The sequence below is a fragment of the Patagioenas fasciata genome, chromosome 7, assembly GCF_037038585.1.
Source record: "Patagioenas fasciata isolate bPatFas1 chromosome 7, bPatFas1.hap1, whole genome shotgun sequence".
NCBI classification, from domain to species: Eukaryota; Metazoa; Chordata; class Aves; order Columbiformes; family Columbidae; genus Patagioenas; species Patagioenas fasciata.
This window is the reverse complement of record NC_092526.1, coordinates 37406742-37425893: the sequence shown is the minus strand read 5'-3', so window position 1 is coordinate 37425893 and position 19152 is coordinate 37406742. Positions and strand designations below refer to the sequence as shown.

The 19152-nt window shown below is 38.9% G+C and overlaps 1 protein-coding gene across 18 annotated transcripts in view; it reads left to right on the top strand.

The window, feature by feature from the left end:
• The window catches only part of ADAM23 (ADAM metallopeptidase domain 23), a 119637-nt gene that overhangs the window by 54029 nt on the left and 46456 nt on the right, over positions 1–19152 (top strand). For 17 of the 18 annotated variants that reach the window (XM_071811445.1, XM_065840494.2, XM_071811439.1 and 14 more), the window contains 6 exons: positions 6672–6735; positions 11723–11805; positions 12519–12582; positions 14850–14922; positions 15442–15515; positions 16425–16490. In XM_071811445.1, coding sequence (XP_071667546.1) covers positions 6672–6735; positions 11723–11805; positions 12519–12582; positions 14850–14922; positions 15442–15515; positions 16425–16490 — 424 coding nt within the window. The remainder of the gene's footprint in view (positions 1–6671; positions 6736–11722; positions 11806–12518; positions 12583–14849; positions 14923–15441; positions 15516–16424; positions 16491–19152) is intronic. The other variant, XM_071811443.1, reaches the window with a different exon arrangement.

Below are 19152 nucleotides of genomic sequence, written 5' to 3'. Positions count from 1 at the left end.
TGTGTGTGTACTCTTATGAGTAAGTGCAGTCTTGAGTGTCTCACCTGTAGAAAACAGAGCTTTACTTGCCTCACTTGCCACTCCCAGAACTGGAGGCAACCTATTAAAAGTTATCGTTTGCCTCAGTGGGCATTTCGCATGCAGAAATGCTTGGAGACAGACACTGAAACCTCTCCATATTTTTCAAGACTTACTAATGTTTGAGAAGACATTGTCCTTTAAAAAAAGTGATAAAAGCTTGAAGATGTGAAGAAGCTTCCTTCTCAATTACTGTGTTCAGCTGTAAATTAGAAACATTAATTATAATTAATATTTCAGTTACTCTGTCTTCTCAAGTCAGTAGCAAAAACCATGAAGTGAGAAAAGTGCATTAAAATGATGTATAACATATAACCAATATCAAATGGCAAATTTCAACAATGCAGAAACAGCAGTTACTTTTGCACCAACTCCTTGTCAGGTGTTTCTTTCATTCCCCTCAGAACTTTCCAGATCAGTCCTTTTAATATTTTTTCTTTTTTTAATCCCATTTTTCTTCACCATTCTCTTATTTTTCCCAAATATTTATAAAACATGTTTATGTGTGTCTGTTTCTTTATATGTTTTATAGAGGAGAACTTACAGCTGTAGCCATATAAATGAATGTTGCAGTCCCTGACTTTAAAGCATTCAAGTTTTGGATTTCCCTGTAGTAATTAAGTGATGTCCCTATGCCTGCTGTGCAATGCATGAGTAAAGTTGTGCTCCACGAAACGGCTCTCAATAAAATCATAGACAGCAGAGCTTATTTCAATGAGACTATAAGATACTCTATATAGGGTATTTAGTTGGAAATTCCTCCTTTTTTGTGTGTGTGCTGAGCAGGTGTCACAGATCACTGGGGCTGAGAAAGCTCCCTGAAAAATTGCGATATGTATTTGCTGTGAAACAACATACTAAGCAGTTGTCTGACTTGACATATACTCTCTTAGGTTATGTTCGTATTCCTTGCTCCCATGTAACCACTGTAATGTGGCAATGGCAAAGAACTGTTATTTTTCTAATCTAGCAGAAGTTTTTCAGTCTGTTTCTGGGATGGTCCAGTCTTGACAATAGCAAGATCTTTATACTGAAGTGAATTACTGGCATCTGGGATTCCGTTATCATCAGGCTGAAATCTTTGCATTTGGAGCTAGTTTAAAACCTGTGTGTGCTTGACATAGGATTAATTAAGTTCATCAAACTATATCCTAAAAGCCTATATCACTGAGTTTAACTTGGTTCAATGGCAGGATTAAAGTTGTGCAATACAGTTCAATGTGGAAGCCTGGGTTAAAGGAACCAAAATAAACTTTTAGTTTTCTGGAATACCAAAATGTATCTCTGTTTTTGCTATAGTCATTAATCTAATCTGGTCAAATCAGCTCTCTGTAAGTATAAAGAAACTTATTTCACTACTTTTAGTGTTAGAAGTAAAATAAATTTCCCCACACACATCTGGTTGGATTATTTCTTCATTATACAAATTGGTTTAAATGGGACTGTTTCATTAGACACACAGTATCGGAACATGTGGAGCATTCAGTGAAGGTTTTAAGAGGAGAAGACACCTAGATTTCTTTTGTATATAAAACAATCTTGCTTTAACTGAAGGAAGCTTTGGCAAATGCAGTTAACATTGAATGAGACCATTCTGGCAAAGATAGATGGCAGTCCTCAACCTTATGCTACAGGTTAATAAAATTCTTATTCATAATTTAAAGCTGCCTATTTTCCAAGCTGGTGGTAGAAGAAGAGGATCCACTAAAATGCAATATTGAATTACCTTGACCAGTGTTTAAATAAAATCTTTAGTTTGTTAATTGCTTTTCCAGGAAAGTCCTGTCAGAGCAAATTACATTGAATTGCGTTCTATGACATAGTACTTGTATCTTCTGTAATATTGTCTAGCCATTAATTTCTTCATATCCTCTTCCATAGCACTTTTAAAAGTGGTATCATCTTCAGAGCTATGGTAAAGGAAACTATAGTGGAATGTGAGCAACATAGTGTACTTAATGTTCTGAAGAAATCTTCAAGCTCCTACTTTTAAAATGCTTGCTGAAGTAGCCATTACAATACAGTATTCTCTGTTTTCAGATGGATGGCTTCAGGATGTAACTAGAGAAAGGATCATGAAAAATTTGGTGTCTGAACTCCCTTGCACTGACTTAGGGCTTCCTGCACAAGTGAAGCAGACTGATCCAGAAAAGAATCTGAAGTGTTTTCTGCACCAGTCTATATGTCTTAGAACATGGTCTCCTGTCAGTCTTTTTTAGAGATCTTTCCCCATTTGAGGATGTCTTTAAAAAGCCCTAAAGTGTTGTCCAGATATTGTTATGTTATCTTTTTCTCTACCTGAAAGACAAGCCAAACAAAAGCAACAAGCGCAAGATCATGCAAGAAGTGATTTTCAAATAATTGTACTGTTTACTGTTACACAATCATTATGGTATTAATAGCAGAAGTGAGGGGGGACTTTCTTTGATTCCCTAGATATGAAAAAGTTAACCCTGTACACCTGCATCATCAGTTGTTTCTTTTATTGCTTGTAAACACAGATGCTTGATCCACAGTATCATGTTTTGATATTTAAAGCTCCTTCAAGATAATATAAGAAAAAGTAACCTTTCTGTGTTTTAATAACTAACAATGAATGTTTGTAGTATATTTATTCTTTGGAGACACCCATGGCAGAGCAGCTTCAATGATGACAACTAAGTAAAGACATACTAGAAACTATATACTGAACTCCCATAAGAACAGTTGAACAGGAACTATAGAAAAGGACACAGCAGACTAATGTGTGTGGGTTTTTTTTTTTTTTTATGACTTCATTCAGCATGTTGCAATTAGATGTATTCATTACAAGGCATCATGTTAATGTGGCACTAGCATAAATATGCTTTTGTCTGCTGTGATCGTGACTTACACAATTGTTTCAATAAAAGCTTGCCCTGCTTCTGGTGCTCGTAATATTGATCAACAAATTCGCTGTGCTGGATGCGTTTCTGCTCAGACAAAATATGAAGGGACCAACTGAAACATGATAAAACACAGTCTCATGTAGATAAGGCACAAATGTATTTTCTAAAATTCAGAGCTGCTTTTCAGAGGTAAATTTAGGTATTTTGTAAATTATAATGAAGGAAAAAGAGTTAATTTGTGATGTGGAGATCCCTACTTTGTGCGTGAATTCTGTATCTCATTCCTCAGGCGCTTGTACTTCTACGTGAGCTCTTAATAAGTGTGTCCCAAGCCTTTCTTTTTGATGCCACTTGCATTAAGGATCACATCACACCTACTGGTGAAATTACAGTGCTCTTCTGGGTATGTCTTTCATGTTGGAAAAAATATTTGTAAGTAATTTTGGTTAAGTGGCCATTTTTTAAATTTTCCTTAAATAATTTCTCCTGTCTTTTGTCAGATTTGTCAGCATTAGTAACAGTTAAAAGTTTTGGCAGGGAAAGTTTGCAGTAGCAGTTTTAGGCTTGTTTTTATAGCTGTTGTTATTTTCAGAGCTTTACCAAAATATAGAACAAACTCCCTTATCCAAATTCTGTCTTTTTCTTTGCAGCAATAGTGGAATATTTTTGCTGAATTTTTCAGTCCTAGAGCACTCCCTGCAATATCACATTTTAATACTGTTTGTAAGCACAGTTACAGCTGTGTTTGTACAGATTTTGCTATTAATTTAGGGAACAGGACTGAGATTAACCTTGTTATAGAAGGAGCTGGTTGTGTCCACTAGCAGAACCATGTTGGAAAACACCTGCAAACACACTGTCCCCTTCCATTCCCCCCTGTTTCCCTGAGTGAGATCATAATTGTCTCAGATTAGCATTATACATTGAGGGATTTCTGCATGATTGGAAGTAATGTATTCTTTAGGATGTTTGCTGGCCTAGACAGATGCTTAAAATAAGTGGTACCAGGCACCTGGCAAAAATCAGGTGCCTATGAAGGCAGAGGCATACAGTTTAAGAAAAAGCTGACTGATTTTTTTTCCATGGGAAGTTGAAAATTCTTGCTGCTCTGTGGGAGGCGTTAAGAGAAAAATACTCTTGCAGTATGTTAGTCGTGTGTGACAAGTCTTAGGAAACAACAATGATCAGAAACTAGTTTAAAATACCCTGTTACAGTGTAGCACAAGAAAGGGTTTGTGAAAGACAATAGCATTATAATAGATTTTCTACTCCAACTTCTAGGTGGTAGATACTGTGTTACATTTGGCAGAAGAATGGTTCACAAATCAAAGGTGTGTTTTGTTCACAGCATGGCATTTGGAAAGTGTGTTATGAATAGCAGGCCTCAACTTTCTCTGGAGGGAATTTGTTCAGTATGGAAAATTTCATCAATGTGTCTTGTAGCCAGCAGATCTCGCAGGACAGTAGTGCTGGAAAGTCAGCAATGAAAAGAAGTGTAGTTGGAAGTAATGAGAAGCTAAATAATGGAGAAGGTTGGTAGGTAAAGGAAACAACTGGGTTAGAACAGAAGTTCAATGAAAGTCCAAGAAAAGAGTATCAAACTATGGAAAGATTCTGCAAAGGGTGGACTGAAGAAGTTTTGAGTAGCTCTTAGGTCACATGAAATGGGATAAATAAGAGAGACATGCTGTAATTAAACTACAGTTAGTTGAGTCAGTAGACACAGTAGGAAATCACCTACTGCAAGCCTTACAAGACGCCAAAAGCACTAGGTAGCACTGCAAGCAGTTCTGAGATCAGTCGTGTAAGATTACTAGAAGGCAAAAAAGGGAGCCTGAGAAGGTGAGCTTGATTTGGAAATGGGTAGATAAATGGTGAACCTGGAATTGGTTCAAGTAAACCAGTCTGTGAATTCAAGCAGAAGCACCTGTAAAAATCTGCATCTGATCAAGGACTTCTCAAACTGAGCGTAGTTTGTGTTTAACCATCCTCAGTCATTTTTTTAAACTTACATCTAATCAGAGTTTTCCATTTCCCTACTGTGTTGGTTGCCTCTAGCCTTGTCTATAGCATCTTAAGTACTTTGTTATAAGTATGAAAAATGCAAAGAGGAAAAGCGTGTTATCAACACTAAAGTTTTCTTTGTATATATAATCCTCTTCAGAAGCTTCAAACCTTGTCACGTTGAAGAACTGAATGTTTGCATTGTAGACAAGTGCTTACACTATTTATAAAATATCTGTATTCTCCTGCAGAAAATTCATAGCTTACTGTGATACAAGTAGAGAAAGTTAAAATTATTTTATGCAACTGAGTTTATTTTTAAATCTGCCCTTTAAAAATATTAAATGTTGCTATCAAAACGAAGATTAAGACAAATGATGCAACTTCAGTAATTACTCATGGCTATTAATGTTGGTTTTGCAGGCACAGAATGTGGTCTGTCAGGTCCATGAAAAAAGACTTTTAAAAGAACCACTGGTACTGACTTCTGCAGGATCTTCTCTGAGAAGTATAGTGTCTGATAAATGCAGCATATAGAATTGATTTTATGAGCCAGTAGTCCCAGAATGAAAGTGTTATCAGGATTGCTAATAGCCTAATCCGGGTTTGAGATACCCATTATTGTAAGTTGTTCTTAGTCGTTAATTCCCCTCAAAGCTATTTTGTCAGATCCAGCTTCTATAATTATGATGTTTTCTATTCATAGCAACAATATTTTTATTTTCATGTATGTACCATTATCAGACCCTTTAATGTTTTTGGTTTTTTTTTATTTGGAAGGATAAAGGCTCATAGAGACTTGAAAAATGTTGAGAATTCTGGATTACTTTAAGCAAAAGGCTTATCTTGCATATGTGATAGGGCCAGTTAACATATTAACTGCTTTGCTCTCCCTGGACCACTGTGCTGCAATTGTAATTGTAATGACGTGATTGTAATGGTGTGAGAGGTGAACGGAAGTTATCCTAGGATATGTACAGTCTAGATAATCTTATTTAGAAAAAAAAAGACCCAATAAAGAAAAAAAAATGGAACTGTAAATTATACTTTGTGGGAAATTTCCATGTTTCAGAAATTTGTCTTGCCAGCGTTAGGAAAAAAAAAAGGGTGAGAAAAGAATCTGAGATGGAAAAATGAAAGGAAGAAGAAGGGTAGTATGGGTGGTAGTATGGGTAGAGTGTTTTTGTTTGTGTGTGGTGTTTGTTGTTTTTTTTTTTTAAGAATATTACTGGTTTTGGAAAAAACTGAGTATTTCCAGTTGTGAAAGTGAGGTACAGGTAAAGTATACGCTCTTGCCTTCAGAAAAATCATGTATGTATTTGTTCAACTTTACATATACTCAGTTTAACTTTTAGATAAAATATAAAAGTTATTTGAAAACAGTAACAAACTAAACATACCTGTTGTGAGTACCAGTTACTGGCAGCAAAGAAAGTTCTAAAGCCATGGGATTTTTTTTTTTTTTTTAATATGATAATCTAATTGCAAAGCTAAATGACAGGGGATTAGAGTGCAGAATGAAATTCCCCCTTCTGTGACACACTGTGACTTCCAGTGCACCAGCAAACCATTTACTGGACACAAGCTGCTTGATTTTTTTAAACTAATTTACAAGAGCAGAAAAAAGGGTTTGAAAATTATAAGAAAAAACCCCAAACCCACCCACAGCAGTAGAAAGAATATTCAGATTTTTCTCATCTTGATTTTTCCTTTCTTTGACAGTGACTTGTTATCTTCCAATTATGTGGAGATTCACTATGAAGATGGAAAACCAAAGATTTCTAAGGTATTGTGCTCTTAAAATGTGTCAGGATGGTCTTTCTGAGGGAACAATGCCCATAAAATGTTGAAGAGTTGTGCACTAACATACTAGCTCCCAAATTGAATCCAGTGCTATAGATCCAAAGACTAAAAGGTTAAAGTTATGTGAGATAGTTCAGCCCTGACTAAGGGAACCAGATCCGTCTTTTTGTTTGTTATAGTAATAAAATGAGGACTGGTAGGTTCCTAGGAAGGTTATAAGCTACATTTTCAGGGAATTACTTTTTTCATATTTGTTATGAATGCTGGAATATTTGCTGTGAGCTTATTATATGTGAAATATATCTCTATTTATGCCTTCAGCAAGTCAGGATGGTTGTTTATCCAAATATCAGATGTCTAGTTTATTATTTTGCCTGTGTTATAGAGAACTTCAAATAAAACAATGTATCACAGATGAGGGCGAAATTGAACAATTACATTGCAATATAATTATTGCAAAATACTGTTTTGTTTTCTTCCACTGAAGAAGAAAACTAGTTTCACATAACATAGTAAGGAAGTTGTTTCATTAAGACTCAGTACTCTGCAGAATAGGCAAAAATGCTAAATGATGCAAGAAAATGATTCCCTTTGGCATTCAGACAAGCTCATGCATTTGTCAGCCGCAGCACAAGCACTGAGCACTGCGGTTGCTGAATCATGAATCTGACTGGAAAATTATTAGAGCTTTAGACTCAGCAAACAGACTGCCTTGCCATGCTGCAGTAACTTGATCCAGACTTCCTAGGGGATGTTTTCTGAATTGATTTATTTAGAAACAATAATAGAGCTCCTGAAGTCACATTAATCTGTAAAAGGCTTCATTATGAGTTCAGAAAACACACACTCAATTTGTGTAAGAGGTCAAATAAGGACTTTTGCAGTATCTTACAATCCTTTTTAGACCTCAGTAAGTAAAATGTTTTGTTTCCTGATGTGGATGTGAAGAAGTGAGATCTTGAGGAAAAAAGTATTGTGCTTTTCTAGAAAGGCATAGTTTATTACAAGAGTGAAAACACTGGAGAACAAGCAGCAATTTCTTTGCCTGGATGACTGTCTTTAAAAAAATTATTGAAAAGCTACTGTGTGAGAATGTTAATAAATGGTTTAGTTGTTAAAAAGTATGGCTTATGCCTTCTCAGTGATGGAAAAGTAAATATGTAGTGACTGATTTCTCTGTAGTGCTTTGATTTAATTATGCACACAGTCTGTTAGGAATTTAATTTGGAATCTGAATAACTTATTAAATAAGATGCAAAATGGAAATAATGCTGTGCACACTTAAAGAGCATTTACATTGTTGGTACTTCCTTGAGTCATAATAATTGCAGAAGGAATGGGTCCAATATGCTTCTTGGAAGTCAGAAGACATATGACACCAAAATTACAAATATTTTTATGATGAATGGTATGTTTTTCAAACCATGTGTGAGAGAAACAACCACACTTAATGGTTTTTGATAAAACTTTTTGAGAATACATTTAATCCTTAGTTTAGCTAAGGTTATTGTTGGTAGACATGAAAGACCAACTACTTAAATGAGGTAAATTAGTGTCATTCAGCTGTCCTGATGTACAGCAGCATCTAAATTCACTAGTCCTTTTTCTTCAGGAAAGTTAAAGTAATGCTTTAGAAAGTTGAAATAATGTTTCTCGGTTTCTTTCTAAGTTTTCATAGCTTAAACAGTCTATTAATGTTGCTCTTGCTGCTTTGTTGATAGAAAAGATACACTCTTCTTGTTTACTCAGCTGAACCATTCCTCTGAAGTCAGTTTATTTTACCCTTAGTCATGATAAGTAGTTCTGTAAGCCCCTAACAGTCTAGTCAGTTTATTCACAGAATAACAGAATGTCAGGGATTGGAAGGGACCTCAAGGCTCATCCAGTCCAATCCCCCTGCTGAAGCAGGAACACCCAGATGAGATTACACAGGAAGGTGTTGAGGTGGGTTTGAATGTCTGCAGAGAAGGAGACTCCACAACTTCCCTGGGCAGCCTGGTCCAGTGTTTTGTCACCCTTACTGAGAAGAGGTTTCTTCTCAAATTTAAGTGGAACTTCCTGTGTTCCAGTTTGAACCCATTACCCCTTGTCCTATCATTGACTGGCTCTGAGAAGAGCCTGGCTCCATCCTCCTGACACTCACACTTTATATATCTGTAAACATTAATAAGGTCACCCCTCAGTTTCCTCTTCTCCAAGCTCCAGAGCCCCAGCTCCCTCAGCCTTTCCTCACACGGGAGATACTCCACTCTCTTCATCATCTTTGTTGCCCTGCGCTGGACTCTCTCCAGCAGTTCCCTGTCCTTCTGGATTGAGGGGCCCAGAACTGGACACAATATTCCAGGTGTGGTCTCACCAGGGCAGAATAGAGGGGAAGGAGAACCTCTCTGACCTACTGATCACCCCCCTTCTAATCCACCCCAGGTACCATTGGCCTTCCTGGCCACAAGGGCCCAGTGCTGGCTCATGGTCATCCTGCTGTCCACCAGGACCCCAGGTCCCTTTCCCCTACACTGCTCTCTAATAGGTCATTCCCCAACTTATACTGGAACCTGGGGTTGTTCCTAACCAGATGACAGACTCTACGCTTTCCCTTGTTATATGTCATTACATTTTTCCCTGCCCAACTCTCCAGCCTGTCCAGGTCTCTGGATGGCAGCACAGCCTCTGGCGTGTCAGCCACTCCTCCCAGCTTGGTGTCATCAGCAAACTTGCTGACAGTCACTCTATTCCCTCGTCCAAATCATTGATGAATACATTGAATAATAATGGTCTCAGTACTGACCCCTGAGGCACTGCACTAGATACAGGCCTCCCACTGGACACCGCCCCATTGACCACGACTCTCTGGCTTCTTCCTTTCAGCCACTTCGCAGTCCACCTCACTACCCCATCATCCAGACTGCACTCCCTCAGTTTAGGGAGATTGTGTCAAATGCCTTACTCAAGTCAAGGCAGACCATGTCCGCCGCTCTGCCGTCATCCATCCATCTTGTTATGTCCTCATAAAAGTCAATGAGGTTGGTCAAGCACGACTTCCCCTTGGTGAAGCCATGCTGACTGCCCCTAATGACCCTCTTATCCCCGAGATGCCTTGAGATGGCACCAAGAAGTCGTCGTTCCATCAGTTTCTCAGGGATGGAGGTGAGGCTGACCCGTCTATAGTTACCCGGGTTCTCCTTCTTGCCCTTTTTGAAGACTGGAGTGACATTTGCTTTCCTCCAGTCCTCAGGCAGCTCTCCTGTTTCCCAAGACTTGGCAAAGGTGATGGAGAGCGGTCCAATAATGACCTCAGCCAGCTCCCTCAGCACCCGTGGGTGCATCCCATCCGGACCCATGGATTTATGGATGTCCAGATTGCCTCACTGCTCCCTAACCCAGTCCTCATCAACTCAGGCAAACTCCTTCATTGTCCTGCCTTCCTCTGGGGCCTCAGTGGTACGGGGGGCTTCTCAGGACAGCCTCTGGCAGAGTAGACAGAGACAAAGAAAGCATTCAGTAACTCTGCCTTCTCTGTTTCTTCTGTCACCAGAGCACCCACCTCGTTCATCAGTGGGCCTACATTGCCTCTGGTCTTAGTTTTATCTGCCAAGTATCGGAAAAAGCTTTTCCTGTTGTCCTTGACCCCTCTTGCCAAGTTTAATTCTAAGGAGGCCTTAGCTTTCCTAGTTGCGTCCCTACACCCTCTGACAACAGCCTAATATTCTCCCCAAGTGGCCAGCCCCTCCTTCCATGATCTATAAACTCTCCTCTTCCACTTGAGCATACCCAGCAGCTCCCTGTTTAACCACGGAGGTCTCCTGGCTCCCTTCCTTGACTTCCTACGTGTGGGATGCTCTGATCTTGTGCCCGGTAGAAACAGTCCCTGAACACTAACCAACTATCTTGGACCCCTGTACCTTCCAGCAGCCCTGCCCATGGGATTTCCCTTAGCAATTGCCTGAAAAGACCAAAGTTTGCCCTGCTGAAATCCAGGGTTGCAATTCTACTTGCTATCCTGTTTCTGCCACATGAGATCCTGAACTCCACCCTCTCATGGTCACTGCAACCAAGGCAGCCCTCAACCTTTACCGCTTCAACCAGACCCTCCTTGTTAGTGAGGATGAGGTCCAACAATGTACCTCTTCTAGTCGGCTCCTCCACCCTTTGCATCAGGAAGTTATCATCAAGGCACTGGAGGCACCTCCTGGACTGCGGCTGGCTGGCCGAGTAGTCCTTCCAACAAACATCAGTGAAGTTAAAATCCCCCACTTGTAGGTAATTTAAACGTTATTATTTTTAAATAAAGGCAAGACCTTGTCTAAAACACGAATGCTGACTTCCTTAGGGAAACACAAAAGTCTTGCCATTTTAAAAATATTTTTGTTTTGCATCTATTTAGAATTTTATGCAGTTAAAATCAAGTGTTGACTTTTAGTACACTTTTCATATGTACAGTAAAAATGCAACTGTATGTCTTAGTGTTGTTCATTCACCATTGGTGATATTGATACCTACAGTCTAATGATGTAACACTTTAGTAGACACATTTTTGGTGAGACAAAATTGGTAGAATCCAGATCTAAGCCAAATACATTGCAGCTGATTGATGAACACTGTAATTTTAACAGACCTGGAAGGCACAAAGAAACAGTTCAGTGCTCATGTAACCTGCATTACATAACATTTTTGCAGAATCAATTTGCAACAAAGAAATACACTTAAAAAAAGATCAAGAATGCTGTGTCTTCAACAAAAGAATATGCCATATTATGACCAGAAGACTTTTATAAAAATTAGTCTTTACTGGGCACAGTTGTTCTCTTATAAGCAATGAGGGCTAGTCATTGGTATTTACGTCAGCAATCACTGCTTTCTCTGAAGCTTTACCTAATGGAAGCTGTTAGATTTTTTGCCTTGGTTTTAAGGAAAAGACAGGAAATCGGGGTAATTTTGTTTGTGATTGATTGTTTGTTTTTAAACATTATTAGGGTGGAGAGCATTGTTACTACCATGGAAATATCAGAGGTATCAAGGATTCCAAAGTTGCTCTTTCAACTTGTAATGGACTTCAGTAAGTGCATTTTCTCATTTTTCAAACAAGCTTATCAACTAATTATTACCCTTGAATATTATTTCTTAATATGTGAGGGACTGAAACTACAGGCTCAAAGATTTTTGATGTTTTGAAATGTCAGTACCAGCTACGCCAAACTGCTGGCATTTTTTTTAGTATCATTGGGATTAAAGTCTTTTAATGCTGTCTCATAAAACCTTTGAATAGGTAAGTGCAAGAATTTCCCAAGATGACTTTGTATGGTAAAGATTAAATAAAAATTGTACATTAGCAGTTTGCATACTCAGTATTCATGCATGATTCTATCAGCCAATAGAAAAATTGCTCTTTTTGTTAGACTGCACAAGGAAAAAAATGTAATAAGTTATTCCCTACTATGATTAATTAATGTTAAGTGCAGCTCAGCTGTTGATTATATTCTGCATGGTAATGTATTTCTTGGGACTTCCTCTTTCCAAGGTCAAATCTATACTTTTGATGCTTTATCATTACCATTACCTTCAGTGTTAGTTTGTTAAAATGCGACTGATCTCCTCAAAGAATTCTTAGCTTTAGCCACATGCAGTAGTAATAAACATATATGGAATTCATTTTAATACTGATCAGTTTTTCAGCCCTAAGTTTGGTTTTGTGTTGTCAAAAACCATATGCTGGCATCAAGTTAGTTGCCATGTAATCCTAAATATCACTTCTTTTTCTCCACGTTCTAGTGGCATGTTTGAAGATAGTACCTATTTGTACTTGATAGAACCGATGGATCTGACTCACAGTGCAGTAAGTTTATTTTTATCTAATTTATTTCATTTGGGAAAGATAGTGCTCAAGGAATAACAAATGGAAGTATTAGAATAAATGGATAAATTAGTGACTTCTCTCATGTAGTCATATGAAAAACAAAAGTATTTTAAAACACTTGACTGGAAGTTATTTAAGTAAGAAATGTGTAAGTGTGAATGACCTAAGATTTTTCTCTGCTTTTCTTTGATTTTTTTCTTAGTTATAGTTGATCATTTAGATGTTGTGGGTAGGCTAATAAGACTGTTTCCATAGTTATGGACTGTCAAAAATTGTTTATCAATTTGCTCTCGTACATGAACTAAAGGATTTATGCATTCACAGAAGGGATCTCTGGAAGTCATTCATTCATCCCTCTCTAAATAGTTGGGTCAGATTGCTCTTTTGTTTCCACAAAGGGCTTAATGAGGTAGATAATGATATCTGGGTATCTTACACTTTATGTGTTAAGGCAGTGGTCACCGTATAGCTTAAATGATTCTGATCCAGCATATTCAAATATAGGACTATGCTGGATCAGCATGCAGGACTGCATTTATGTAAATATATTGCTAACTATTATTAATTTTGTACTTAAGTGTTATAATACAGCTGTTCTTAAAACATTAGCTGTTAATAGAACTGACTCAGTTTCACAGACAGCAGTAAAACCAGGTAGAGTTCAATGGTGCAAAGATTTGAGTGATTTTCAGTGAAATGATTCTGCAGTATTGAGGTGGAGAATTTGTCAGGTTTGTATCCTGCTTAGTCTGTGGGATATATTCCAGATGCTGTATCACAGCTCTCAGGCTGGTCTTGCTCTAGTACTTAGACAAATATGTGTGACAAATAATGCAATGCTGCTGAACTGGTGTGTTTTAGTGCCTGTAAAGCTGAATTTACAACCCAAAGAAAGATCTGCAAAATCTCTTGACTCCTGACACTTTCAAAGAAACTGGATCAACATTCAGAGAAATCTGTATCATCTGGATGGTCAATTATTGGGCTGTAAATGAAACTGTAGAGACACACAAACATTACATCCAAAAAGATTTCTCAGCCTCCTCAGGAATAATGTTACATGCCATGTGTTAAGCTATGTAATGTATTTTGTTATAAGGCAGAAAACTGACAGCACAGAATACAGTAAATTCATGGAGATTATATTTATACAATGGTATCCATATAGTAGGCAGAGGAGAATTTGACTAAACTGTTTTCTTGCTTGGGTGGACAAAGGAAACCAAGATCTCTATCAGTGTTGTATTTCAGTAAAACTTAGAATTAGAGCAAAAGGTCTAGTTATAAAAGTGAGATGCTGTCTGCCAACTCTGAGGATTCAAGTAGAATTATAAAAGACAAGAAGGCAGATAAGATCAATGTTTTTCTCAGACTCATGGAGATCAAAATAATACAGCTACAGAGAGCTTTCAGAAGTTCATTTTTTGCTTCTGCTACATGAGATAAATATCTTGGACACCGCCTTCAGCATGTAGTTTATTCAGCTTGATTAACCTTAACTATAGTAGATAGAATATAAAACTGTTCTGCCTCCTGCCCCCCCAATCCCTCGAAAAACTTAGCAAAAATATGCAGTATTTTCCTTTGATGTGTCATGTATTTCTTATAGAAGTTATAGAATAGTAGTATGCTACCCTTTGAAAAGAAATGCTTGTTTCGGCAGCCTCTGCAGCGGAGGCATTACAGAAGAAAATACAGTTGTTTTCTAAAGCAGATACCAAAATATGGTGATTTGGGGTGTGTCAGACTTCTAAAGAAAATATGCATTAAAAGGCTTCTCATGTTTTAAATATTGTATACACCAATAAAACAGGGTGAAATAATCATGTTAAGGATAGTGTGTTGATTACTTTCTTGCATTTTGCTGCAATTAGAAAGATACATTTTTGTCATAAATAGTAATAGTTGCTTTTCATCTGTGGGAGGAAGGCTTCAACTAGATATATATTCTAATTTGATTTATTGGAATAAACAGTCTGTGTTCTCTAACACTAAGGCTTTTAAAGGACTATTTTCTAGTAATCTCTGACATCTGTGACACTTCAGTTGTACAGGTCAGTAAATGTGCTAAAGCAGAGAGAGGCTCTATGATTTGCAAACAGATTGCTTCAAATTAGTAGTATGCCAAGTTGGTACTATGGTTGCTTGCATTTTATGGAAAAATTATAAGAATGAGAAATACTGAAAGAGGTGCCTAATATTCACTTGACATTATTAATTGGAAGGAAATGTCACATATCTTTCAGGAAAGTAAAAGTAGGCCACATATCATCCAAAGAACGTACGGAACACAAGGCTCCAAGCAGCTGCAGGATACTGGTATGTTTTTTCAATATTTGAAATAATTGTATATATAACTTGAAAAAAATGAATATTAGGCTAACAGTCTATATAAAATTGCTGATTATTTAGAAAAACTTGAAAAATACATACTAGCCTGTTTTCACAATTATTGTAGTGGAATTTAGAGTTGTCAAAAAAAAAAGCAGCTGTAAGATTTCCATCCCTGAAGACCTGTATTTAGCTTTCTTCTGCAAATCATGTAATTTCCTCAGTGATATTAAAGCTACTGAGGACATAAGATGGCAGAAAGCATATATTCTAAGCCTAGATGAAAATCTCTTTATCTCCTGTTGCATGCTTTAACTCTAGCTTTAGATTTCTAAATGACTTGGGGTTTGATATTAAGTATTTTACATTCGTGTATTTTTAAAAAAAGAACTTTTCAGTATCAACGGTTCTTCTAATTTTGGTGATCTTAGTCTACTTTTGGTTTGGATAGTGTACATAAGTAGTTCAAAATAATGCCATGAAATTCTTAAATTGTAATTTGTACAGAGACTGAATCTAGTTCTGAATGGCCCTTTCTGTCTGAACTACAGTGGCTGAGGAGAAAGAGAAGAAAGAGAGCAGTGAGTAGAAGTGTGACTTTAGTTAAAACCATTTATAATAACAATCAAACCCACTAATTGCTGTATTTTTTACTGTTGAGAGAACAAGGGCTTTAGAAAACAAATATTTTTGGTAGCTTAATATTGTCACATAATAGAATTATCAAATGATAAAACAAGAATATTAGTCTTTAAAAATAGAATATTTGGAGAAAAGTACATGAAATTTTGAAGTGACCGCAATACTATACATCAATTGAATGGAAGTTTGGTAGTGAAAATGAGTTTAGAATGTTAAGTTTTGAGTCTGCTTGAGAATAAAGAATAATGGAAGCCTTGCTACTTTGTAGATATCTGACTTTATTTTCTTTTGGCTCATTAAGTAGCATGATTAAATTAAAAATTCAAATGAGGACACCCAGAACTGGGTTATTGATAGAACAGAAGTGGACAGTCCTCATGGTCTGCACAAGCATTTTTGTCAGTTAGGGGAATAATTGAGGTAAAGGAGATTAATCTGTATTTCTTCTCTGAGTTGCATGTTTTTGAGAGCACATCTGTTTTTAGTAACTTCCCTCACCATTAAATCTGTGATGAATAGTACAGTAGACCAAGAGTTTTTAGTGCTTGAGATTCTTTTCCTTTGTGAAATAAGAGAGAAGGGAAGCAGGGGTGGCTTCTGTGCTGTACTAATAAGAATAGATTCAAAACATTCTTATTGATGTGACTCAGATTCTCTGCTTGTGTCTATCATAACTCACTAAGTCACTGGAGTTATGATTATTTACCCTACTTGAACGTCTGAACCAGTTTTCACAGGTTTACACACCCTACATAATATTTATGGGTAATCCTGTTAGATCAGCTGCAGTTATTTTTTTAAATCACTACAACTTTGTGATTTCTCAGAGAACTTCTTCAATCCATCAGGTATCTCGTGGTGTCTTTGAAGAAATGAAATATCTGGAACTCATGATAGTCAATGACCATAAAATGGTAAGTATATAAATTTGGTGATAATCTTCCTTTTGATTAGAATTTGGAGGTTGATGTACAGCACTATGCTACATCAGCTACTTTTGGGTCAAATATTTAATAGCTGCCAACATTTGTACTGTAAGACACAGTATAGGCCATAATACTTAATAATGCTTAATGTTGCCTAAGATTTTCCACAGCAATTATAGATTCAAAATACGTCTGAAACATGTTTGTATCATACCAATAATTTAATATGCCCATAACCAACAAAGTAAAGCAACAAAACATTTATGTCCAGAACAAACACACTAAACCTTCTAAAAGATTTCAAGGCCTTAGGACGGATGGTAAAAGAGTCTGGGGCTCAAATGATTTTCTCTTCCCTCCTTCCAGTTTTGAGTGATAACATGGGATGGAATAGAAAAATTCGGTCTGTAAACAACTGGCTACAGGACTGGTGCTACAGGCAGGGCTTTGGGTTCTGTGGTAATGACTGGTTTTACGAGACACCAGTCCAAACAGTGATACTTGGGAAAGGTTTATCTCACAGGGGCAAAAGGATGCTGGGACAGGAATTAGCAGGGCTCATTTGGAGAGCTTTAGACTCGAACGGGGATGGGGTGGTAACTAGGCTTGCATCAGTAGGGTATCACTCTAGAGTTGTTGAAGGCTGGGAGGCCTCCCATACCCCTGGGGTGAAATCGGTGTGCTCAGCTCGCTCTCTGCAATGCCTGGACACCAATGCGTGCAGTATGGGGAATAAGCAGGAGGAGTTAGAAACCTGTGTTAGGACAGGAGATGATGACCTGGTGGCAATTACAGAGACATGGTGGGACAGCACACATGACTGGAATATGGTCATGGATGGCTATGTGCTTCTCAGGAAAGACAGGCCAGCCAGGCGTGGTGGTGGAGTTTCTCTTTACGTGAGATTTTAACTTCCCCGGTGTTTGCTGAAAGGACTATTCAGCCAGCCAGACACAGTCCAGGAGGTTCCTCCAGTGCCTTGACAATAACTTTCTGATGCAAAGGGTGGGAGGAGCTGACGAGGAGAGGTGCACTGCTGGACCTCATCCTCACTAACAAGGAGGATCTGGTTGAAGCGGTAAAGGTTGAGGGCTGCCTTGGTTGCAGTGACCATGAGAGGGTGGAGTTCAGGATCTCCTGTGGCAGAAACAGGATAGCAAGCAGAATTGCAACCCTGGATTTCAGCAGGGCAAACTTTGGCCTTTTCAGGCAATTGCTGGGGGAAATCCCATGGGCAAGGCTGCTGGAAGGTAAAGGGGCCTAAGATAGTTGGTTAGTGTTCAGGGACTGTTTCTACTGGGCACAAGATCAGAGCATCCCGACACGCAGGAAATCAAGGCAGGGAACCAGGAGACCTGCGTGGTTAAACAGGGAACTGCTGGGTATGCACAAGTGGACCAAAGGCAATGTAGGCCCACTGATGAATGAGGTGGGTGCCCTGGTGACAGAAGATACAGAGAAGGCAGAGTTACTGAATGCCTTCTTTGTCGCTGTCTACTCTGCTGGAGGCTGTCCTGAGAAGCCCCCCGTACCGCTGAGGCCCCAGAGGAAGGCAGGACAATGAAGGAGTTTGCCTGAGTTGATGAGGACTGGGTTAGGGAGCAGTTAGGCAATCTGGACATCCATAAATTCATGGGTCTGGATGGGTTGCACCCGCGGGTGCTGAGGGAGCTGGCTGAGGTCATTGCTGGACCGCTCTCCATCATCTTTGCCAAGTCTTGGGAAACAGGAGAGGTGCCTGGGGACTGGAGGAAAGCAAATGTCACTCCAGTCTTCAAAAAGGGCAAGAAGGAGGACCTGGGTAACTATAGACGGGTCAGCCTCACCTCCATCCCTGAGAAACTGATGGAACGACTTCTCCTTGGTGCCATCTCAAGTCATCTCAGGGATAAGAGGGTCATTAGAGGCAGTCAGCATGGCTTCACAAGGGGAAGTCATGCTTGACCAACCTCATTGACTTTTATGAGGACCTAACGAGGTGGATGGATGATGGTTGGGCGGTGGATGTGGTCTATCTTGACTTGAGTAAGGCATTTGACACAGTCTCCCACAGCATCCTTACAACTAAACTGAGGGTGTGTGGTCTGGCTGATCGAGTAGTGAGGTGGACTGCGAACTGGCTGAAGGGAAGAAGCCAGAGAGTCGTGGTCAACGGGGTGGAGTCCAGTTGGAGGCCTGTATCTAGTGGAGTGCCTCAAGGGTCAGTACTGGGGCTTGTATTATTCATCAATGATTTGGACGAGGGAATAGAGTGACTGTCAGCAAGTTTGCTGATGACACCAAGCTGGGAGGAGTGGCTGACACGCCAGAGGCTGTGCTGCCATCCAGAGACCTGGACAGGCTGGAGAGTTGGGCAGGGAAAAATGTAATGACATATAACAAGGGAAAGCGTAGAGTCTGTCATCTGGTTAGGAACAACCCCAGGTTCCAGTATAAGTTGGGGAATGACCTATTAGAGAGCAGTGTAGGGGAAAGGGACCTGGGGGTCCTGGTGGACAGCAGGGTGACCATGAGCCAGCACTGGGCCCTTGTGGCCAGGAAGGCCAATGGTACCTGGGGTGGATTAGAAGGGGGGTGGTTAGTAGGTCGAGAGAGGTTCTCCTGCACCTATACTCTGCCCTGGTGAGACCACACCTGGAATATTGTGTCC